This window comes from Galeopterus variegatus, unplaced genomic scaffold, assembly GCF_000696425.1.
Source record: "Galeopterus variegatus unplaced genomic scaffold, G_variegatus-3.0.2 Scaffold2754, whole genome shotgun sequence".
In the NCBI taxonomy this organism is placed as follows: Eukaryota; Metazoa; Chordata; class Mammalia; order Dermoptera; family Cynocephalidae; genus Galeopterus; species Galeopterus variegatus.
The window spans coordinates 106564-130480 of NW_007728865.1; the positions used below are offsets into that span (position 1 = coordinate 106564).

General features: G+C 60.1%; 1 protein-coding gene across 1 annotated transcript in view; it reads right to left on the minus strand.

Annotated features, from left to right (window-relative positions):
- PIP5K1C (phosphatidylinositol-4-phosphate 5-kinase, type I, gamma) overlaps positions 1–23650 on the minus strand; it is a 36054-nt gene extending 12404 nt beyond the window's left edge. Inside the window, exons 1-16 of the mRNA XM_008582895.1 lie at positions 23453–23650; positions 22284–22479; positions 20226–20274; positions 19771–19928; positions 19369–19400; positions 17342–17434; positions 14390–14520; positions 13474–13591; positions 8573–8725; positions 7220–7519; positions 6253–6458; positions 4747–4830; positions 3803–3851; positions 1723–1807; positions 918–1079; positions 5–143 (exon numbers count right to left, since the gene is read on the minus strand). Coding sequence (XP_008581117.1) covers positions 5–143; positions 918–1079; positions 1723–1807; positions 3803–3851; positions 4747–4830; positions 6253–6458; positions 7220–7519; positions 8573–8725; positions 13474–13591; positions 14390–14520; positions 17342–17434; positions 19369–19400; positions 19771–19928; positions 20226–20274; positions 22284–22479; positions 23453–23650 — 2153 coding nt within the window. The remainder of the gene's footprint in view (positions 1–4; positions 144–917; positions 1080–1722; positions 1808–3802; positions 3852–4746; positions 4831–6252; positions 6459–7219; positions 7520–8572; positions 8726–13473; positions 13592–14389; positions 14521–17341; positions 17435–19368; positions 19401–19770; positions 19929–20225; positions 20275–22283; positions 22480–23452) is intronic.
- Between the last annotated feature and the right edge of the window lie 267 nt (positions 23651–23917).

A 23917-nucleotide genomic window follows, 5' to 3' on the forward strand; every position in this document is an offset into this window, starting at 1 on the left:
GCACCTGTACCGCGGTTGCTCTGATGTCTCCGAGGGGGACCGCTCAGGGATGGACAGGGAGGTGGACGACAGGGTTGTGGCGATGGAGGCTGTGGTGGCTTCCTCAAAAGAAGGAGGCGTGCAGGGCAGGAGGTCGGGCCGGCCTGTGGGGAGATGGCGGTGGGCACCCCGCCACTCCATGCGCCCTTGGGTGCCCACACACCCCGGCACCTTCCCTCCCTTGCTCCCTCCCAGACGCGCCCACCTTTCCCCTATGCTCCAGGCTCCTCACACAGCTCTGACCAGGACAAATGAAATATAATATCCCCCTAGCACAGAGGCTGCCAGTAGCTTCCCAAACCCCTAACAACCCAGAGGACCTTGCACGCCCAAGCCTCCTGCACGCACCTCCTCCCTCCCTCTGCTCCACCCACGCTGGCCTCTAACATGCCAGGAGAGATCCTGCCTCAGGGCCTTTGCACGTGCTGTCTCACCTTCTTTGATGCTACTCCCCCAGCCCCTCCCTGCCTAAAAATTCTTGACCCCATGGGCTGAGAGGGGCCTTCCAGAACATTGGGTTTCATCCTGTTTATGATGTCCCTGAACAGCTCCAGTGATGGTAACAGCAGACTGTCACCTCCCCGGATGGTGCTTTCTATGCTCAGCTCTCCCTGTGGCTCCCCACTCTCTGGGTGGCTCTGTAGATCCTGGAGGGGGTGATTGTGATGTCAGAGTACACTCCGCTTCCAGGCACAGCTTGGAGCACTCTATCAGGAGGTCTCATGTCAGCTACGGGTGCTGCCTGCCTCCCGTGATGTCAGGCACAGCTTGGAGCACTCTATCAGGAGGTCTCATGTCAGCTACGGGTGCTGCCTGCCTCCCACTTTGCAGCCCCCACCCTGAGGATCACAAGTGCACCTGCCCGGCCACCTGCTCACCTTCGTCCTCCAGCGTGGGGTAGCTGCGGGCACCCCGTAGATCATACTGTGCATCCTCCCGCTCGCTGGGGATCTGGCTGGCTGAGAAGGCGGCCGTAGGCCCCAGGGGCTTGACGGCCAGCAGGGCACTGCGCCCCTTCTTGGATGGCGACGACTTCAGGGCTGCAGAAGGAGGTGGGCAGTCAGTGCTTGGTTCTGCCCAGGAGCCCCTCAGCAAAGCCCAGGCAAGGCCCCTGCTGGGCTCCTGGCTCCTCTTCTGCACACAAGCAAGGTCTGCACACGCACGGCCCAGCTACCCACACGCACAACCCCTGCTGACCACCCACGGGACCCTCTGCTCTTGCTGATCTAGCCTCTCCCTGTCACTTGAGGCTGAAGGAGACCAAAGCCTCTTTGTGGAAAAGCCTATAGCCACCCTCCAGGTGAACCCCAAGTCCCCACCTTCCCCACCCCTATTCACCCTGGGACCTCTCCCCCTGCTGGGCTGGGGCACATTGATGTTCCCGCCAGGGACACATTTCCTTGGCAACGGTATTGCCCATGGCAGTTAAGGCTACTGGGCCAGGCCCACCCATTTCATGTATAAACACACCCCACCCTCACAACTCTGTGCAGCTGGGGAAACTGAGGCACAGAGTAGGGAGTTGCGTGCTCAAGGCCACAGAGCCAGGACGAGACCCAGCCAGGCTTAGGGCTCAGACAGTGTGGCTCCAGACCCCTGTGTTACACCCCCGTGAGGGGCAGACACCCTAGACACCCTGGTCATCCCAGCTCTTGCCTCCCCCAAGACCCTCAGGTGGCTTACAAGAGTTCTTCCGAAAGACCGTGTTGCTCATGAACTTGAAAAAGCGCTCTGCATAGAAGCTGGGGCGGTGGACAGAGACCGTGTCCTGGAAGAGAGTGGCAGAAGGGGTGTTAGCAGCCAAGGACAGCCCCAGCAGATGCTGTGTGCTGGGGACAGGGAGGGGGAGTGGGGGGACTACCGACTGTGTAAAAAGGAAAGAGAGGGGTCCACGCAGTGGCTTCCTGGATGGGGACCCAAGGAACAGAGAACAGCAGCTCTCTCTGGGGAGGGGCACCAGGTCAGGGGAGGGGAAAGGGATGAGGGGGAGGGGAAAGGGATGAGGGGGAGGGGAAAGGGATGAAGGGGAGGGGAAAGGGATGAGGGGGAGGGTTTTTCACTAGAAACCATTTGCATTCTTAACGTTTTGAACCATGTGAATAAAGTAACTACACAAAGAAGTAAATGAATAAACAAAAACAATGAAATGATAAAAAGCCCATTTCTGCACACTACGTCTCTGGCTGTCTTTGAGCTGAGCAGCTTTGAGACGAGAGACCTCCAGGACCACCAATGGCAGCTGGTCGTCGGTGCCAGGCAGACCTGAAGGTCGCAACGCTCAAGTAACGGTAGGGTTTACTGGCAGGGAGCCCAGCGCACAGGCAGTGCTCCATGAACGTGCAGGCTGCTCCCTGGGGTCAAGCCTTCCATGACATGGTTTCTCAAACTTGCCACACCTGACACTTTGGGCTGGATCACTTGGTGAGGGGGAGGGGAGGGGTTGGTCCTGGGCGCTGCAGGTGCTGAGCAGTGTCCCTGGCCTCCACCCTCTCCATACCAGGAACAACCCCCAGTCATGACAACTACAAATGTCCCCGGACACTGCCCAGTGTCCCCCATGGTTGAGACCTCCTGCTGGAATGTACTAAAATCCGTCTGGCCCCAGGATGAGAACTACACTTCCCAGCTCCTGGGTGAGGTGTGGCCACGTGACCACAGCCTGGCTACGGGGGCACAAGCCTAAGCCGTGAAACCTTCTGCCCTCTGAGGGAAAGGCCCACCTCTGCCCCTTCCTCTGGCTGGAGTGCACATGCAGTGGTCAGCCCCTCTGGGCCAGGGGACAAGGACAACGTAAGGGATGTGGGGACAGCACAGGGGAGACCTGGCTGGGCTGGCCAGGACTAGAGAGCTCTCCTATGTGCCGTGGGAACAGGATTTCGGCCCTGGCCAGGCTTACAGCACCCCCGGGGCTGCCTGGTTAGTTCAGCTGCTTGGAGCGTAGCGCATCACACCCAGGCCCAAGGTTTGATCCCTGTACCGACCAGCCTCCAAACAATAAAAGGCCTCCTGCCACCCTGACCCTCTCACTGCATGTTCTGGAAGCTCCTGCCTAGACCCTCTAAATGATCCTTTGAGGGGGTCTCCTTCTTAGGATCTTAGATTCTACAGACTGTGGCCACACAAACAGTCCCCAGCACTTTACTGAGAATCGGTCTGACTCAGGGGCTGAGGGAGGACAGTCATCCACCCAGGAAAGACCTAAAAGTGGGCTGGGGTCTCACACCTTGGAGCATGAGTCAGCCACTGCACAGCTCAGCGGGGTGTGTGGGTTGGCTCGGACCTGCAGGTGGGCTCTCTCTAGCCCCACATGATTGGGCCTCCCGGGGTATCACGTTTAATCAGCAGTTACAGGAAAAAGCTCATGTGGCAACAGGAGTCGGAGCTGAGCTGTGCTGCCCCTGGGTGGGCTGGGCGCCCTCTACCCACCACAGTGCCCAAGACCCCCTGCACATGGCATGTTTCTGGAATGTTCTTTGCCTGTCTGGCCCGACTTTCCTGGCCAGGCTGTCCTAAGGAATCCTTCCAATTCAACTTGAGGGTTCCCTCCTCTAGGAAGCCTGCCTGAACCCCTCCCTGGATGGCAGGGACTCAGGCAGCTGCCTCTGCTTCCTCTGATGGCTTGGCTGGTAACTGGGTCCAGGGACACCCAGAAGGGTACGGCTTGTCTCTCAGCTCCCCAGCACGCATGCCTGGGCCAAGGAGACTGCCACTACATTTGTGGACGGACGGATGGAATGAGTGGATGAAAGAATGAAGGACTCACCCCATCGTGGACGAGAGCCTTCCAGGTGTGTTCAAGCTTCTTGATGAACCTGTGAAGAAACACCTGGACTGTTAGCTGACATCAGCCAAGCCCTTGAGACTAGGGCTCTTACATGGGGCAATTCTGCCCTCCAGGGAACACTGGGCAATGTCTGGGGACATCTGTGGTTGTCACGACATGGGGGTGCTCCTGGCATGGAGTGGGTGGAGGCCAGGGACACTGCTCAGCACCTGCAGTGCCCAGGACGGCCTCGCTACAGAGTGACACAGCCCCAGTGTCCATCAAGACCTTGCCTGCTGCATCAGCCAGAAGCCAAACTCCTCTTTCCTGTGTCCCCTTCTGCTCACTTCCCACATGCCTGGGGGCTCCCCCGACTGCTGCTCTGGGGGAGGAAATGAAAAGGGCGTGGTGCACAGCCTTTGGAGGAGGACAGACAGGCTGACACTTTCCTGGGCCCTCCCTTCCCCTTCCTCGCAGACCAGGCTGAGCCCATCTTCTCTGTGCTGTGCCATTGCCGTGGCTGCCAGCAGGTCCCTGGTCTGTGCTCAAGACCACACAGCACAAGAGACGTTGAAATCTCACATCATGTGACGTGGGATCAAAGATGTACATCATGTGACGTGGGATCAAAGATGTTCTGTCCTGCTGCTGTTTAGCTCCAGCACTTGGCACCCAGATTGCTGCACAGGGGTTGGACCAGCCACAAGGCACCTGCCACCCCACTGATCGTCTGGCACTTAAATGCCTCAGACTTGAGCACAGGAAAGCCCGTGTGTGAACAGAGGGCTGCAACATCCCTCGGATGAGTCCCCACAGGTGGAGTCACTGGGTTGGGGACCAGACACCCATTTAGGGATGGTGGAGAGGGCAGCCCAGAGAGCTTCACGGGAGGCTGCGGCATCTGTGGCACCAGGCGTGCGGGTGCTTGGGCAGCCGGCACCCACCTGTATGACTGCAGGATGTCTATGATGCCGATGTGCAGCAGGAGTCGCTCCCCTCGGCCGTTCACAGCGGGGATCCCACCCATCCTGGGGAGAGAGACAGCGCTGAGCAAGGGCCAGGGCCCGAGGAGGCTCTGGGGGTCCAGAATCCACCTGCCCCCTAGGTGGCTGCTAAGCTGGACCCTCGGAGGGGGGCCCCGGCCCCTGGGAGCCGCTGTCCTGGGGTGGGATGGAGCAGCTCTCTTGGGCATCTCTCAAACTCAAAGCTGGAGGACAGAGGCCGCCAAGGGGTCCCGGCTACAAGCGCCAGGCATGCGCACACATACTCACACACGTGCACACACATGCACATAATGTACATGCACACACACACCCGACGTGTGCACATGCGCACACTGCACTCCCAGGCAGGGCCACGCGGGACCTCAGTGGGGAGGCACTCCGGGGAGTTAATGACATCTCTTGGCACATGCCACATTAGTGAGGCCACGCGATGCAGCGCTGGCCCGCGGGCCGGCTCCCTCCACTCCACACACCTCTGGGCTCACCTGCTCCCCTGCCGGGCCCGCGAAGAGCCTACGAACACCAAGATGTCTGAGGGGGCAGCTGTGCGGGGCCTTTGCACGTGCTGCCCCCACTGCCTCCCCCTGGGCCCAGTTCCTCCTGTCCTCTGGCAGCTGGTGGCTGAGGTGGAGCCGGCACCAGCTCCTGGCAGGCCGGGCTGAGACTCAAATCGAGGCCACCCTCCCCCAGCCAGCTGTGCACCCTGTAACCTTTGTTTCCTCAGCTGGAAGTGGGGGGACGCCACTCGTCTCCTCTAGGGCCCCCAGGAGGGCTGCATGTGGTAGAGGAGGTGGAGGCTCTGGCTGGCTCCCTCCAGTCAGTGCGCAGAGAACAGGCCCTGCTGCAGCGAGGGACAGCCCTGACGCTGGCACATGACACTGGTTAACCCTGCCCCCCAGGGGACACTGGGTAATGCCTGGGGACATCTGTGGTTGTCACAACTGGGGGGTGCTCCTGGCATGGAGTGGGTGGAGGCCAGGACACTGCTCAGCACCTGCAGTGCCCAGGACCCCCCACCACAGAGAAGGACCCAGTTCCAGTGCCGAGGGGGACAGACCCTTTGACTGTCTTCAGAACCAAACCCAGAGCCCCCTGAGGGCAGGACCAGGTCTGAATCCTCTCCCCAGCACCCAACGAAGGTGCTTGTAGTAAACTGTCAATCAGTAAACGCCGGCTGGCTGAGTCGCCCTGGAGTCCTCTGTCACTGTTAGCTGGCTGAGTCGCCCTGGAGTCCTCTGTCACTGTTGCGTCTTCTGTTGCAGTGCTTTTTATCTTGGTGGAAGCCAACTCCCCCACCCTGCCCTCCATGGGTTGTGCCTGTATCTCGCTACTAAAGGGCTGCCTCACCCCCAGCCATTAGGACTCCTCCCAGGAGCACCTTTCCACGCCTTTGTGGTTTTGCCACGTGGGCAGCCTCTGATCTGGAAGAGCCGCACCCCCACCTACGTGTCATCTGACTCGATGGCCTCCCCGCGTGCGGCCCCGCCCTGGATGGACTCCATGGCTGTCGAGTAGAGCGCCTTCTGGCCCACGGGCCGCTTCTCGTCCGAGCTGCTCTGGGCCCCCTCGGCCTGCCGCTCGCGCTCATGCTGGTCGATGTTGTGCACACCCAGCAGCAGGCTGTAGTCCATGATCTTGAAGCTCTCCAGGACCTGCAGTGCGGGAGGCGCGGTCAGCCGGCCCCAGCACCGCTCCCTGACCCCAAGGGGACACTGGCACAGCCAGCCATGGCTGGCATTCAGCAGGAACCTCGCCAGGTGCACTGGGTTTGAGACTTGGTCCCACGGCCATGCAGGGGCCCGATCGCTATCCAAGGGGCCAGAAGGACCATGGTCACTCAGTAGGCATCAAAGCCAGGACATCGGGCCCTGGAGTGGGGGCTTCTGACCCAGTGACCGGCCACCTCTCAGGCTGGGGCAGGGACTTTACTCCCTGGCTTCAGTCCTCCAGAGGGAGGGAAGGGGTGCTGGCCCTGCCCGTGGGGAGGATGCACTCGGGCCCAAGAGGTGCAGCCCAGGTGCTCAGAGACGAGCCAGGGAAGCCTTGAGGCCCCCCAGATCTTCTGTGTAGTTTTTTGGGGGGCTTGGGTCAAGTTCAGAAAGGGGGCTGCCAGGGGTAGGGGTAGTAACAAAGGCTCGCCAAGAGCCTGGTGCATCGGGCTTTCCCTTGACCCCGAGCCAGCACAGGCTCCATGAGGGCTGTGTGCTGGGCGCCTGACCAGACCCCACCAGCTCTCACCGCGGCCTGCAGGGCAGGTGGAGCATTACCCAGTGCGACGGGCGAGGAAACTGAGGCCGTTGGAAGGTGAGGTGGCTTCCGGTTCCAGCATTAGGGACGGGCCTGCTCTGGGCATGGGGACGGGGGGCGGACCTGGGCTGGCATGGGGCTCGGGCATGTCCTGTGCGAGCCTCACCAGGCAGTCCCGCTGCAGGGTCTTCACCAGGGCGCTGAAGGTGTCGGCGTCGAGCAGGAGCCCCTCGGGCATGTCCTGCATGAAGTCCAGGTCCTTGTAGGTGGGGATGCTCTTCTCCCTCTCCTTCTTGCTGGCCCGCCGCTTGTACGTGGAGCCCTTGAGGTCGAACTTGAGGTGCATCTTGACCACGCGCGGCAGGACGTTGTTCATGACCACCACACGGATGTTCTTGCCCCCCGACTGCACGCAGTACAGCCCGTAGAACTTGGGCAGCAGCGTCCGCGGATTCTGGTTCAGGTTCTGCAGGGGAGGGGAGCGGGTCAGGGCACAGCAGCTGCGGGGGCCTTGGACACCCCCACAGCCGGCCCAGCTGGTTCCTGCCTCAGTGGGACTCATGTGTACCCCCAGCCGACCCCTGCTTGCCTCTCCTCAGGAAGCCCCGCAGAGCACCTCCCTCTCCAGGCCAGCTCCCCTCTGTCCTCCCCAGCACCCCCGCCCTGCTGTGAGCTCTGAGACAGCCTATTTCTGGAGTCACCAGAGGCTTCCACGTGCCTCTTGGTGAAGAGCCCAGAGGCATGTGGCCAGGTCTTCCCAGCCCACCATGTACCGGGGGGCAGAGGGAAGGGGCACTCCCCCTGCAGGAGCCACCCCGGGCCAGGGTGGGTGAACCCACCTGTTTTTGCAGGACTGAGAGCTGAGAATGGGTTTTATACTTTTTTTAAAAAGTTGGAAAAAATCTTGAGAAATATTATTTTGTGACCTTTGAAAAGGACGTGAAATTCACATTTCAGCATCCATGAGTAAAGTTCTAAGCACTTTGAGCCTCCAGGCAGAGCTGGGCTGTGCAGACAGGGACTGCCCGGCTCACACAGTCAGACATACTGGCCCTGTGCAGATGGAGTTTGCCGACCTGATCTGGGGGAGCCAGGGGTCCCACCCCAGGCACCACACACAGTGCAGGAAGGATGCCCCAAAGGGGAAACTGAGTCAGGGGCTGTCCTAAGCTGCCCCGACAGTCCGGGCAGCAGCTCAGGGGCTGTGCAGGGAGGGGGTGGCTCTTCAGGGGGTGCCCACCCTCCACCTGGGTGAGCACCAGAGCTCCCAAGGGTTGGGGGCCGGGTGGTCTGGGAGCTTGAAGCTCCCCACACCCCCATCTGTCATGAATCACGCTGAGTGCATGCCCCCAGCAGCTGGGCTTTAGTGAGGTACCAGCTGGCTTCCTCTCCACGTCTGAGTTACCACCCGGCCCTCGGTGTGGGCAGAGATGCTGCCCAGGGACGCCACCAGGGCTGTGCTGAGGGCGGAGGCGGCAGCTCCTGAATGCCACGTGGTGCTGGAGGGGCGGCCACGCACCATGTAGTACCCGGGGAGCAGCTTCTGCAGGAACTCAGCCTCCTTGTGCATCACAGTCTTGATGATGAACTCGTCGTCGCTGGTGACGTAGAAGAGGGAGCCGCTGGCGCCCGGATTTGAGAGCTCGATCAGCGGCTCATTGCACAGCGAGTACTGCAGGGCAGAGCGGGTTGGGTGGTGAGTGCTGGGGCTAGCGGACCGGCTTCTAACCTGTCCAGCAGCCCTGGAACTGGGGACTGTTGGCTCCATTTTACAGATGAGGAAGTGGAGGCTCAGAGAGGGGGAGTGACTTGCCCAAGGCCACACAGCAAGGATTGGAACCTGGGGCTACCTCCTCAGCCTGATGCTGACCTGCCAGGGCATATTCCACAGGTTGTCTGCCCTCTTGTTAGTAACAGGCACCTGATTGTACAGGCTGCGGGTGCTCCTGGCTATGACACGTTCCCAGCCTCCCCTGTGGCTGGGTGTGGCCACGATGTCGGCTCTGGCCAGAGTCACAATCAGAGACTTGGGGGAAGGCTGCCTAATGGGTGACAGACAGCTGGTACACCTGCTTCTTTGCCTTTTCTCCTTCCCACCTATCTCCTGCCTGGAACAGTGATGTGATGGCTGGAACCCCAGTAGCCACAGTGGACCACGAGGTGACCTTCAGGGCAGAAGCCATGGATCAATGAAGGCAGAAAGGGAGAGAAGGAAGCTGGGTCTCTGACGAGCAGCCCCCAGCCGGGCCCCTTGGAACTCACTCCACACCTCTCTTCCCCACTTTCTCTCCCACCAACATTTATGCTACACCTACGTGTTCTCTATCTTCCTGCACATGCCCTTTCCTGCTGTGCTGGGCGTGTGTGTGAGCAGGTGTCTCCCTAGAGTCAGGGGTGGCTAGAAGACTCGCTCAGACCACAGGCAGCAGATGGAAGCAAGGAGCGCTGCTTATGGAAAACACCGGGAGAGTCCACGGGTGACACACCAGGCCCTGCTGATCCAGGGGGACGTGCAGCTGGGGAGAGGATGAGCTGTGAGGTCACGCAGCCTGAGACCAGGGCTGTGTATCCAGCTCCGCACACTCTCCCTGTGGGTGTGCTGAGGGTCCTCACTGACCCCCGGCCGGTTCCCAGCTCCAGGCCCCCTGCCATGGGCTGGGGCCATTGAACTGATGCTTCTGGGCTCTGGCTGTGTGTACGTATGCTTGGGTGTCAGAGAGGACTGGGAAAATGTGGGGTTCCCAAGGACCCAGAAAGGCCCAATCCTCTCTTGGGCCCGACTCCCTCCCGTGAACAGCAGAGGTGATGGGGACCTCATAATCACAGCTGTCGCATCCGTCAACAGCCCAGATGGTGCGGAGAAACGAACATCCCCCGTCACAGCTATGGGAACAATAAAGCTTTATTTCTCACTCGGGTTTGAGTCCACTACGGCTGGCTGAAGACTCTGCTCCTCACTGTCTCTTGGGGACCAGGCAGGTGCCACCCCAAAATGACAAACATGAGCACTCCAGGCATTTTCCCCTGAAGCAGCATGGAGACTGAGCCATTCATTCCCACTTAAGTTCCTGAGCACCTAGGACCATCCAGGCCCCGTCTGTAGCCAGTGCTCCTGCCTGGAAGGATGATGTGATGGCCAGAACCCCAGCAGCCACACTGGACCATGAGGCAACCTTCAGGATGGAAGCCAAGTATCAACAAAGGCAGAAAGAGACAGGAGGAAGCACTGGGCACATGGCAGTTGTCAAAATAGGCTGAGTCCCTGGCTCTTGGAGCTGACATTCTTATGACAAAGTTAAACACAGTATGTCTGATGGCAATAACAGGGTGTGGAGAAAAATCACACAAGGTCAAGGGACAGAGTATGATGGAGGCAGCTACCCTGGACAGGATGGCCCCTCTGAGGAGCTGCCATCTGAGAAAAATAAGGTAATGGAGCCTGTGCAAAGGCCCTGAGGCAGGACATGCCTGGCATGTCAGAGGGACCATGAGGAGGCTCATGTAGCTGGAACAGATTGAGCTCAGGGAAGGCGAGGACTCTGCAGTTGGGGCAAGATGCATCCAGGCTGCAGCCTTTGCCTGGTCTGGCCATCTGTCTGTCCTTTCTCCGCCTGCATCCACAAGCCACAAATGTCCACAGAAAACACGGAGACCCACGCCTGGCTCCTGTCCCTCCCACCATGGGCTGTGAGCCCTCCCCACCTCTTTTTTTTTTTTTTTTTTTTTTTTTTGGAGCCTGTGCAAAGGCCCTGAGGCAGGACATGCCTGGCATGTCAGAGGGACCATGAGGAGGCTCATGTAGCTGGAACAGATTGAGCTCAGGGAAGGCGAGGACTCTGCAGTTGGGGCAAGATGCATCCAGGCTGCAGCCTTTGCCTGGTCTGGCCATCTGTCTGTCCTTTCTCCGCCTGCATCCACAAGCCACAAATGTCCACAGAAAACACGGAGACCCACGCCTGGCTCCTGTCCCTCCCACCATGGGCTGTGAGCCCTCCCCACCTCTTTTTTTTTTTTTTGTGGCTGGCCAGTACCGGGATCCGAACCATGACCTTGGTGTTACCAGCACCATGTGTGAGCTACCAGCCAGCCCCCTCCCCCGTCTCTTGGACACAGACAGTGGCGCAGAGTGGGGAAGGGACCCTCCTGGGGCCGGTGTCCTCCACATGGCAACGAGGCCCCCTGCAGAGCCCACGGTTGCTGTCCTTAGGTAGCGAGACATCACCTTGAGGTCATTTTGAACAGGGAAACTGCAGACAACCTGAACGTCCGTCCCCCGGGGACAAATGACATCGTCTCCAGACTGGCAGGAGAGGAAAGGTGCTCTGAGATGCAGAGTGAAAAAGCAGCAGAACGTGTGTGGTCAGCATTGTACCAATGAAGTCTACGAGCAGAGAAAGTTTTGGAAACAAACGGCTGAGGGCCACTGTCCTTGGGGAGTGGGTTGGGGAGCTGTGGGACCCCAGCTGAGGACACACATGGATTTCTGAGCCAGGTGGCACTAGGACAAGCCTGGGTGTGGCCCCTTCATGGTACCCAGGGTGTTCTTGGTGGCAGCTGCTCTGAGGTGGGCTGACCCATCCCCTTGTGCTCCTGCTGTTTGCAGCCCCCTCTACACCCAAACTTCTCCCCTGCTGTCTGAGCTGGGGCTGCCCCCTCAGCTGCAGGGCAGGGACATACGACCTCAGCTGTCCAATCAGAGCGATGCACAGACAAACCAGGCTCCCAGAGCCCCTACCCTGTGTCCTCTCCCACGCAGGCTCAGAGACCCTGGACCACGGGGTCCCCAGAGACAGTGCCAGGGCTGAACGCAGCCATCCCTGCCCTCCCGCTGCCATTTCCCACCCACCTTGCTCTGAGGCCTGGACGGAGGCCTGGGGGCTGCTGCTGCCCAGTACTGGGGGTCCCAGGAGAATTCCTGCCCCTCTGAGAGGCACAGAAGAAATAAGCATTGAGGATCCCCTGTGCAGGGCCAAATGTCCAGACACTGCGGGAGCATCCCAGACCTCTGAAGTTCCCAGATCTGCTTTTAGAAAGTTCTAGACGAGACCCGAGACATCTCACACCTCCTCCTCATTTGCTCGCTCCCCACTGATGGACATTCAAGCCACTTCTCTGCTACTGTGGACGAGGCCATAGATTTCCACTGTGGCAACTAACGATCCAGCATGGAGATGACCTGAGTGGCATTTCTACCCAAAAGCTCCAGGCTGTGCACAAGTCACTTCTCACCGTACTGCCAAACTCACAGGGACAAAGGGAAGGGTCTTCAAGGTGCCAGGATGGAGGTAAAGAAGTCGTGAGCTGGGACAGGGTGAGGACATGGCCACCAGCACCGACAGGGACGCTGCAGTCAGGAGACTCGGCAGGAGCACTGTGGCTCCTGGGCACCCGACGGTCTCATGTGCCCCAGGCTGGAGCAAATGTTAGCTCTCTCTGAAAGGACGCAGCCTTTGGGGGGACACAGGTTTCCCAGGGATGAAGATGGACCACACAGGAGCACACCAGTGGCCACCAAATGCAAGAGCAGGCAGCCCCTGTGGGTGAGGATCGGTGACCCCCAGGCCACCCCCAGGACTGTGGATGTTGGATGAATCAGATGCAGGGGATCGAATGATGATGGGGGCACTTTCCCACAGGCTTTAAGTTTTCCCTCATGCAGAGTTATACAAGAAGGACCAGGCAGATTTGAAAAAGAACCACCCCGAGCTTCTAGAAGCGTAGACCATAATGTGAATTCAGGTGGCACTGCGGTGACCTCCCTGTCTGTGCACCTCTCTGTGACTTTTGGAAGTGCTGATAATGGGTTGCTGGGTCAAAGGGTAGGGCCTAGATTTTGATTTTTGTAATTTGAGAAAATAAAGCCACAAGCAAGGGCCTGCTGGTTAGCTCAGAGGGTTGGAGCACGGTGCTGGTAACACTGAGGTACACGTTCAATTCCTGTGCCAGCCAGCTGCCAAAATGAATAACTAAAATAAATAAAACCACAACCAGAGCTTGGAGGACAGACCCTAAGCCGGTCCCCAATGACACCCACCTCACAGTGCAGTGCCCCTGCCCTCAAATGTGGGTGTAGCCTGTGACACCCTAACAAGCAAAGGAGATCGGATGGTCAGCCGTCAGGTTACAAAAGATTGCTGCGTCCGCTTGCCTGGCTTTGAAGGAGACCTACATGGCAAAGATCGGAGGCCCGGGGCCAACAGCCAGTGAGAAACAGAGTCCTGCCAACAGATCCTTCCCCAGGCAAGGCTCGCATGAGACCCCAGCCCTGAACTCCTGGACTGTCACCCTATGCAAAGGCCCCCAGCTGAGTGGCACCTAGTCCCTGACCCCCAGAAGCTGTGAGATTACAGATGTGTGCTGTTTGGAGCCACTTGGCCTGGGGTGCTTTGTTACGCAGCAATAGCTGACGGACACGCTCACCAAGTAGTCATCCGGGCGGATCCCGAAGAGCTCCCGGAAGTAGCGGAAAGCGACAGGTGCATAGGTCTTGAAGCGGAAGTCCTGGAAGTGGTGGGCAGGGGTGAGGTTGCTGCCTTCACTGTGGAGCAAGGACACAGAGGGGACTCTGTGAGGGATGGGGGCTGTGGGCGCACTTTGCCCCACTCCTCCCAATGCCCCTCCCAGGCCCAGGGCATTGCCTCCAGCAGCCAAACGCCAAGGTCCCCTCGAGTGGCCTGATCTCACAAGCAGCAAGTGGCTCCTGATGGAACAAAGGGGCTGTCCCCAATAACCATTCTCCCTTCTTCCTTAGCAAGGAGGCCGCACTGTTTCAATCTCCCTTGCAGTGGTGTGGCCACGTACTGCACTCGCCATGGAGACAGGAGGGGAGCAGACTCCAGGTGTGCTATTTCCTGGTTGTGCCCTTACAGGGAAGGGGCACATTGTCCCCCCTCTCCTCCTCTTCCTTCCTGCTTCTGGAATGCAGGCACACTGGCAGGAGCCTGGGCAGCCGCCTCATACCACTGGTCACGGAAGCTGCGTGCTGAGAATGGGGAGGGAGGAAACTGGAAGGAACCTGGGACCCTGACACCACGGAGCCAACTTGCCAGCCCTAGATTGCCTATCAGTATTTTTATGTGAGAGAAAAATTAATGTCTATCTTCTTTCCTATTTTTTAAAAACTGCTTTTATATGGGATCTCTCTGATTCTGTGGCGAACTAATAGAGGATCAGAACTCAAAGCCAAGGAACGCCAGCAGAGGCCTGGGCAACTCTCAGCAGAGAAGTGCGTGTGCGGAACAGGAAAGGCCTGTCTGCCTGCAGCAAGAGCCACTGCAGCGCCCAAGCTGCTTCGGGGTGCGTGTGGGCTGATGCTGCCCGGGGCCCCGGGCCCCACCTGGGAAAGAAGATGCTCTCCACAACGTAGAAGTCCTGCATGAGCACGTCCCGCTCGGGCTTGGAGCTGAGGTTGCCCACAGTATAGCCGATGCCCAGCTGGATGGCTCCCTTCAGGGTGGACGAGGTGGTCTGCGGGGAAGCCCAGAAGCTGCGTCAACACCCCCGAGCTGGTGTCTGCCGCACCCCCAGAACCCGCAGGGTGTGCTGGGATGGTGGGGCCAGCACCTAGTCTAGCCTGCAGCTGGACCCCCGGTGGGCACGGCCACCTTCTGAAATCGTGACACCCCTGCTGCAGCTGTGCAGGGGAGGGAACCGGGTCGGGAAGGTGACGCTGCTCGTCCTCGCGCCACGGGACAAGGAAGCAGCTCAGCTGTGACTTTTGCAACACGGCTTTGTGTGGCCCCAAAGCTTGTTTCCTAGCTAGATTCCAGAAGGTTCCACCATTTTAAAACCACCCGGACTCGGTAGGGTCGATGTACTGTCTTGTCTGGGTTTCGTTTTTTATGGGGAGTAGAATTTACAGAGCGATGCCCGACATACTTTCATTTCTGCAGACCTGGGCTCCTTCTACCCGCTTCCTATGTGACTGGCACTGTCATATTGTGTGGCCAACATTGCTTCTTGGTGCCTCAGTGTCCCCACCCATAGACAGAGATAGACACAAAGGTCCCGGCCCTCCCAGCTGCTGTGCACTAGGTCACGTAGGTGCCCAGGCCAGAGCCTGCACGCACGTGAGCACACCAGCCCTTCTGTCTTTACCACCACCATCCTCCATGTTACTATCACCATGCATTCTTTTTTTTTTTTTTTTCCTTTTTGTCTTTTTTCGTGACCGGCAACGGATCGCAACCCTCAGTGTCGCGCCCGTACCGGACCGGGACCGGCAACGGGATCGCAACCCTCAGTGTTGCGCCCGCACCTCGCTCAGCCAGTGAGCAGCCGGTCTGTATGTGGGATCCGAACCCTCGGCAGGAGCGCCACCGCACTCCCAAGCGGCACACTGTAGCAGTGCGCCACCGGGCCGGCCCCACTGTGCATTCTAAGCAATCTGTTTAGTTGAACACTGGGCAAAAGAAGCCTCAGCCCGTGAGTCTCTGATTCTGGAACGTGGCACTCCTGCTACAGGGGCAGGGTGGCAGGGAGGGCGGGCGGAAGTGGGTTTTGTGCAGCTATCAGCTTGGCTCTCTGACTACACCACATTCCGGGAGGCCCCTGGCCAGGCCTCCACGTCCAACACTCAAGACGCCACAGACTGAACAGACCTCAGTCCAGAGAAGATGCACGAATGGCTGAGAAGCATGGGAAGAGACGCGCACCTCCACTGGGCGTGAAGGAAAAGCAAATCAGAGCCACACGCAGACAACACGTCACACCTGCTAGCACGCTGGGATCACAAAGACAGACGCTAATGAGCACGGCGAGGGCCTGGGGAAATCGAAGCCTCACTCACAGCTGGTGGGAACGTAAAATGGTGCAACACTGAGGAAACAGTTTGGAATTTTCTCAAAAGGTTAAACAGAGTGTAGTGGATTGAATTATGTCCCCCTTAAACTCAATGAAGCTTGAACCGTGTCCCCAAGTTTTATGTATTAGAACCTTAGCCCCCACGGTGACTGTTAACAGGGTGGGATCCTATTATGGTCATTGAAAGGTGGAGCCTTGAAGAGGTGATTGGATTGCAGGACCTTGCAGTAGTGAATGGGTTAAAAATGGTGGTCAGGGCGTAGTTCTGGGGGCTTTAAAAGGAGAGGAGAGTCTGTCTTGCTCTCTCTCTTCTCTCTGCTTCCACCATCTTGCAATGTGAGACCCCTGGGTCACTGTCCCCAACACCAGATGGGCCTTGGGACTTCCCAGCCTTAGAAACTGCAAGCAATAGACTTCATTTTTCTTTATAAATCACCCAGTTCCATGTATTTTGTTATAAGCAACACAAAGTGGACTAATACACAGTTACCACGTGGCCCAGCAACTGCACTCCTAGGTATCTGTCCAAGAGAAACGAAAACAAAACTTGTGAAGGAAGGTCACAGCAAGACCACCTGCAGCAACCAACAAGTGGGGACAGCCCACGCGTCCACCAGCGGACAGACGGACGGACACACACAGCGCAGCCCCCCCCCCCCACGGGAACCTCACGCAGCCGTGAGAAGGAGCGAGGCTCCGACACACGCGGCCACGTGGATGGACCTTGAACACATCACGCTCAGTGACAGATGCCAGACACACAAGGCCACACAGTGTGTGACTCCATTTACATGAAATGTCTAGAACAGACCGATCCACAGAGGCAGGAAGTGGATTCGTGGTTGCCCGGGGGTGGGGGGATGGGGAGTCACTGCTGATGGGGACGGGGTGTCCCTTTGGGATGATAAAAATGTCCTGGAATTAGACAGACGTGACGGTGTACAACTCTGTGAATGTTCTAAGAACCATTTACGGTGTACTTGAAAAGGGTGAACTCTGTCCTGTATGGCTCCTCTCTCGCTAAGGCTAGCACACATAAAAAAGCAACTGAGAGAAACACAACAAACAGACAAACAAAAAAGCAACTGAGGCAGGGCAGGAGCAGCAGTGGGGTCCAGTCTCCAGCCCACAGGGCCTGAGCCGGGCCTGTCCTCAGCGCGTCACCCCGGCAGTCTGAGGGGCTGTAACCCCTTCCTCCAGAGGAGGCTCGGGGTTGGGAGCACTGCCGGAGGTCAAAGTTGACTCTGGAGCTGGCTGCCTGGTTACCCAGCTGCCCAGTGAGGACAGCGCACAGCAGGAACCTCACCAGGGACTGAGGCTCTCCAGGGAATCAGCCTAAGCCCAACGTGGTCACAGCCACGCCTGACCCCGTGGACAGCATGTGTGTGCACATACATGGGTGGGGGACAGTCGGGCCCACAGAACCACCGGGAGCCCCCTCTTTCTTCCTCCCATCGACCCCCCCAGCTAAGAGCAGAGGAAGAACCTTCTTGTAGGTGGTTTCACCAGACGCGTCCACGCCTCGATGGCCCAACTTCTTCCCATGGCCAGGACCTGGCTGTCCAGTCATTGATGGGGCCTAGGGAACAGGAAGCAGGCAGTGTTAAGGGGCCAGAGTGCTCTGGAATCCCTGGTGAGAAAGGGGCTTAGTCACCAGGTCCAGCTGGAACCAGGGCTGGGCCGAGGTGGGGTGTGGGAGGCAGGGGGCAGATGCAGGTAGACCTAGGGCAGAGGTGGCGGCCCGTCATCTGGAGAAGGGTCCGAGGGGCTTCTTCAAGATTGGACACCCTGAAGGGCTCACACCAAGATCAGGACTTCCGGCTCCTTGAGAAAAGCAGGAAGGTCAAGCAGACCCAGCCCACCTGACTGCAGGGTCTCTCCCCCTGGGCACTGTGGACATTGGGGCCGGGTCCTTCTCTGTGGTGGTGTGGTCCTGGGCACTGCAGGTGAGGTGCTGAGCAGTGTCCCCGGCCTCCACCCACTCCATGCCAGGAGCAGCCCCCAGTCGTGACAACCACAACTGTCCCGACATCACCAGCATCCCCTAGAGGACAGGACCACAGTGAGACCCCCTGAGCTAGCATGATTGCAAAAGGCATCCCTTCCCTGGAGGAGAAGGTCCCACTGACTGAGAACAGGCCGGCTCCTGAAAGCTGTCTGGGGGACAGCACGGGCCATCCCAGCAGACATGGTGTGAGCCTCCGACCCCCTTGTGTGACTTAACTTTCTGTTCCCCGGGGGGAAAATGAGGGAACGGCCCCAGGGGAGCTGGGTGCCCCTCTGTGGCCCCATCTGTCACTCGCATTGAAGCACGGCCCACTGTGGACCTCTCCGAGAGCCCATCCAGCCCATGTGCTCAGATCAGCCCAGCCTGCCCCGCCCCATCTGCCGCTGCCCAGCCCGGCTCCAGCGTGCTCTGCCTACCAGCCACCAGGGGGCAGTCTCTGCCCAGGAACTGACCCCACCGCCCTGGCTCCATGGGGCCTGCCCACTGCCCTCCCTGCTGCCCCACTGACCCCTGTGGGGCCGCCCAAGGACCCCACCCCACAGTGGACTAGTGCGTGGACCAAGCCCTCCCGGCTCCTGGTGTGGGCAGGAGGCATCCTGGGTGAGGACAGCTCACACAGACACCTGGCCCTGCGGGACTCCTTCCATTGTGGGTTTTAGGGACGCAAGGCCCTGGGCTGTCCCTTCTGGAAGATGGGGCTCGCAGACGTGCCCCTCACAGGCTATCTTCAGAAGTGACGGGGAAAGGTAGCCAGCTCCAGGTCCCTCGAGGGACAGGGACCGACCCCGCCTGTGGCCACCCCCAAGCTGCAAACAAGGCAGCTCAGTGCCCACGGATGGTCATTACCCAGAAAGAGGCAGTGAGAAGTGGAAGGGACCCAGTGTACCCACACGTGTACACACGCACGTGCACACATGCACAGACACACGCACACGCATGGGCCTCCCTCTGCATCCAGCTCCGAGCAGCTGCCGAGGGACCCTGCAAATGCTCTGAGGTGAAGGGCGTGGTCGGGCTGGCTACCGCAAGCATTGCCCTCTGGCAGCGCCTGACAGAGCCACCCCCCTCTACCTTGTCCCCTATCCCTGATGCTCCTGTGCCCACCCTGGCATCTGCCTCTAGCCACCGAGTCCAGCTGACACCCGGGACAACCCCAAGGGGCCAAGCTTCCAGCAGGAACCCACAGTCTGACCACCTCGGGTGGATGACTGGCCCGTCCTGCCCCACTGGCCCAGGACCCACAGAAACCCCTCCCGCCTCCACAGCCCCTCCCCGGGCACCCCTGGGGGCATGTCACCTCCCCCACATTCATGGCCCCTCAGAACTTCAAAGAGCACCTCCCCCATCACAGAACTGCAGGACGACACGATGTTCACCCCCCTGACCACACTGGATGGCATTTGGGCCTCAGAAAGGTGCAGTGAGCTGCGCAAGGCCACACAGTCACCAGAGGCAGGGAGGCGCGGGTCAGGGTGGGGCCCACTGGTTCCCCTCTGGAAACTCACCTCTGTCAGGGCCGTCTTTTTCTGAGCCAAACCTAAGGAAGAGAAGGGAGAGACTTCAGACTGGAGGCATGGCCGGGCCGGGCCCAGCTCACCTGCCCCCCGCCATATCCCACGTCCCCAGGGAGCCCTGGGCCTAGGACCCCAGTCCACCCCCCTCCTCCCCACCCCCTACAGGCCTGTCCCGCTTCACTCGGCTCCCTGCACCCCTGGGAACAGGTAAGTGTCCCCACATGGGACCCATCTCAAGGTCACACACACGGCAGGCTGAGCAAGCAGGTTGGGAGAAATGTGCAAGAGGTCAGGGCTGCCGGGTCCAGAGCAGGCAAGAGGCTTCGCGGCCTCAGGGGCCACGCAGCAGCGACGCCCAGGCTCAGCGAGGAAGGAGCAGACCTGAGCACCCACCTGCCTGGAGGAGGGGCAGGCGGCGGGCGGCAGACCCCTGCTCTGACCACCATTCAGCCACAGACACCAGGGCCGCGGATGACCGAGCAACTGAACTGACAGAGCCCCTCCTCCCACGGGAGCTGCCTGGTGTGGGCGAGGGGAGCCCAGACACCACCCTAGGGAGGGATCAGCGGGAGCTGGCTGTGCAGACAGAGGAAGTGGTCACGCGCCGAGGGCTGTGGGCGCCTCTACAAGCTGGGAAAGGAGGACACGGGTCCTCCCCTGGCGCCTCCAGGAGGGACCAGCCCCGCCCACACCTCAAGTTTAGCCCAGTGAGGCCCACGTCAGACCCCTGACCTCTGGAACCGTGAGCTGAGAAACGTGAGGTTTCAGGCCAAGTCTGTGGTGACTGGTTACGGCTGCCCCAGGGAATTCACACATGGGGTGTCCACCACGTGGTGGCCAGAACGCACCTGGTCCTGCTCTCCAGGGACTCATAGTCAGCAGGGGGTGGGCTGAGGGCTAGGAGGGATGTGTGGGCATGCAGATCAGTAAGGGAGGCCTCCCCAAGGAGGTGACATCCAAGCTGAGTCTGGGACGAGGATGAGCAGGGGACAGAGCTCCAGGCAGAGGGAGCAGCCCGTGCAAAGGTCCTGGGGTAGGATGAGGCCACCGTGTTGCTGCCTGGGCAAGCAGGGCACTTCCAGGGCTCAGCACCAAGGCTGCATGGACAGAGGACATCCTGGGTTAGGACTGAGATGGCAGCATCACCATGAGGCTCTGGGGCACGAAGACAATCCTCTTTCACAGTGCAGGAGCAGGTGCTTGCTCAGGGCTGACTCCCTGCCAGCCACTCCATGCGTCTTCTCGTCCCATTCTCCCCGTCAGATGAGGAGACTGAGGGTCAGAAAGGTCTGGGACCTAACCTTGATCACACAGCTGGGCTACGTGCTGGGGTAGGGCCTCAAACAGTCGTAACCCTCTCCCCAGGCCATCATCCGGGGGCTCAGCAGGCACTCGGTGGAGTTGACCTGGGGTTATTATAAATCCATTTAGGTGCCCAGCAGAGCCCGGTGCCCCGTCACCTGCTTTACGCAGGAGGGCACTGCACACACCCCACTGCCCGGGGTCCAGGCTTCTGGCCACCTCTCCACTCTGCGCCAGGCCACCATGTGGATGACCCAGCTCTGGCCCTGGCTGCGAGGCCGGCCTAGGTCAATGGCGGGCTGCTGTGTAGACACACCCTGCTATGTAGACAGACCCCACACGGGCCGGGTGGGAGAGAGGATGTGAGGATGAGGAAGTGGACATAAAGGCCACAGAGCAGAGGGTGGGATCACTGCCAGGGTGGTGGGCCCAGGCGGGGCACAGGCTTGGACTGGGGAGGAGGAAAGATTTCTTTCTTGCCTCTCATAGACTATGACCTTAAAGAGCCAGCAAAGACCCCAGAGGTCAGGGAAGCCCATCTGTTCCAAAGATGCAGAAAGTGGGCTGGCCAGTTAGCTCAGCTGGTTACAGCTGGTGTTGTAACTCCAAGGTCAAGGGTTTGGATCCCCGTATTGGACAGTCACCTCCCACACAACAAAAAAAAAAAAGATGCAGAAAGTGCTGCTGTGCGGGAGGATTAACTTGGCCCAGGTCACACTCAAGGAGCTCCTTCAAACCTGGGCCTGGGTCGCCGATGCCCCCGCTGTGTTAGCCCTCCTTGGAAGGCATGTCCCTGCCAGAGCCCCCAGTCCCCACACCTGCTTCCCCAGGGGCCACAGCCCTCAAAGCCGTGACATCAGCCAGAGGGTCGGTTCCCCTCAGGCCACATGGGCCAGCCCCACACAGCAGGGACCGGGCAGAGGCTGCCGGACAGGTGGAGGCACAGGACACGCAGTGGCGGCTTCTGGGGAGATGTGACGTCAGGACACACAGGCTGGGGGTGAGGACACAGAGGGAGCCGGGGATGGCTGAGGGTTCTGGCTGCAGCAATGAAAGAAAGGACTGAGCTGTCCTCAGCCACACCGGGGACAGCGGAGGACCAGGGGTGGGGGCCGACGGGCCCAGCGTGGCTGTGGTGAGTGGGAGCCTCCACGGATCCCTAACTGCAGCAATGAAAGAAAGGACTGAGCTGTCCTCAGCCACACCGGGGACAGCGGAGGATCAGGGGTGGGGGCCGACGGGCCCAGCGTGGCTGTGGTGAGTGGGAGCCTCCACGGATCCCTACATGGACACGTGAGTCTGGACCTTGGAAGGGGGCCCAACCAGCAGACGTGCCCGCCCTGCCCACGTGGCCCCGATGGCAGGAATGACCCTGCGTGCCCGAGCCCAGAGGCCAGTGGGAGGTGCGGGAAGCTGACACAATGTCTGTGTCGGCCGCCCGAGAGCAGAACAATCTGCGTCTTGCGTCTGGGGTGTGGGGGAAGGAAAAGGACAGGAGGCAGGAAGCCGGCAGGAGGTGTGCCGAGTCGGAAGGTTCTAGGCCTCATTAAGGGGCCCCTGAGGTCGAGACTTCTGCTGGCCGCTGTCCCTGCATCCCCCCCCACCACGTCCTCTGCAGTTCCCGGCCAGCAGGTCCATGCCGTGGTCCTGATCCCCCTCCACACGCGCACAAACTGACCCTCCTGCTTCCTCCCGCCCACCCACGCCCACCAGGGGCACTTGGACATTTTCCCCAATAGCCACCGTGCCCTGTACATGGGACGCCTCCTCTAACCGGCACCTGAGTGTCCACATGGGGCTCTGGGATAGAGACGGCATGGTACCCATGCTGCTCCAGAGGGGACAAGCACCGAACGCATCTCTTGAGGATCTGACAACACAGTCCTGGCCAAGCCTGCCCCTGCTCCAGACTCTCATGCTCCAGACTCGCCCTGGGACCAAGTTGAGATCCTCGGTCCCACATGAAAGACTCTCCGGACACAACTCCACGGACCTCTCTAGGCACTTCAGGGTCACCGGGCTTTGAGCCTGGGCCCCCCACGGGGCCCTCTGCCTCAGTTTCCCTCCCTAGCTCCATGTCTTCACCTGTGCTGGCTGATACCAGGAAGTGGACAGAGGTGACTTGCTTGGCCCCTGCCCGGATGTCCCTGCACCAGGCACCACGAGAATTAAGGGACTGGCTGAGGTGGCAGGGGCAGAGGGAGCCTCCTCAGTTGGGGGAAATACAGCGCCGAGCAGGAGGAGACACGTGGGGGGCTCAGAGACAGGGCCACCCTGTAGGAGAGGGCCGCGGGGGGCATGGCAGGGCCACCCAATCCCAGGCAGGCAGTGGGCGCCGTCGCCTCTTGACTCCCGCCCTGGCAAGAGCTCAGACGTGGGCAGCCCCCGACAGAGCTGTCACGCCGGGTGCCTCCCAGCCAGGATGGGGCCAATTACCTCTGAATGAGCTGCCCTGATTTCGAGGAAATTAGGTTTTAAAAATAGTTGGGGGAGGAGGAGAGGCAGACCGGGAAGAGCAGCCCACGTCTGCTGGGGGCCCCCGGCAGCCAGGGGCCCCACGTGGGGTGAAGCCATGGTCCCCCTTCCTCTCCAGTTCTCCACTGTGAGGGGCAGGCCGGCAAGCCAGCCGCCCACCTCTGGGTGACCTCAGGCACGTGCCTGCGCCTCTCTGAGGTTTCCTCCGGCCTGGCTGAGCCAGCCATCGTGGGGTGCCCAAAGCAGGGGGCTCTGGGGCCGGCTGCCCCGCTGCCCTCCCACCCCCTCATCTCCTCACCCTGAGCCTCAGTCTCTTAATCCGCAGAGTGGGCCTAAGCCTGGGCACCTGCTGTTCCCCCCGTGAGGCCGCACACCTCGCTGTGGCCCTCGGGGCCGCCTCCTCGCTCAGCTGTTCCGTGGTCCTCACCCCGGCCCCCTCGCCTTTGCCCCAGCTGGGGCTGCCGCGGGACGCTGTGTCCCGCCCCACTCGCGCCATGCCACCCCGGTCCCTCCTGGTGGTAACAGAGGGTCCCCCTCAGGGCCGGGCCTGCCCTCAACTGACACGAGCGTTTGTTGACTAACAGATGGACGGACGGACACCCGCGCGTCTGCGCTCTGCACACACACAGCCACCGGCAGAGCTTCAGCCCCACGTCTGCTTGATGTGGAAACTGAGGCAGGGAGGGAGCAAGCTGGGGCCCACGCCCACCCCCCGCACGATCCACCACGGGTGGCGATGGCAGTGCCATGTGGGTGCAGCCGT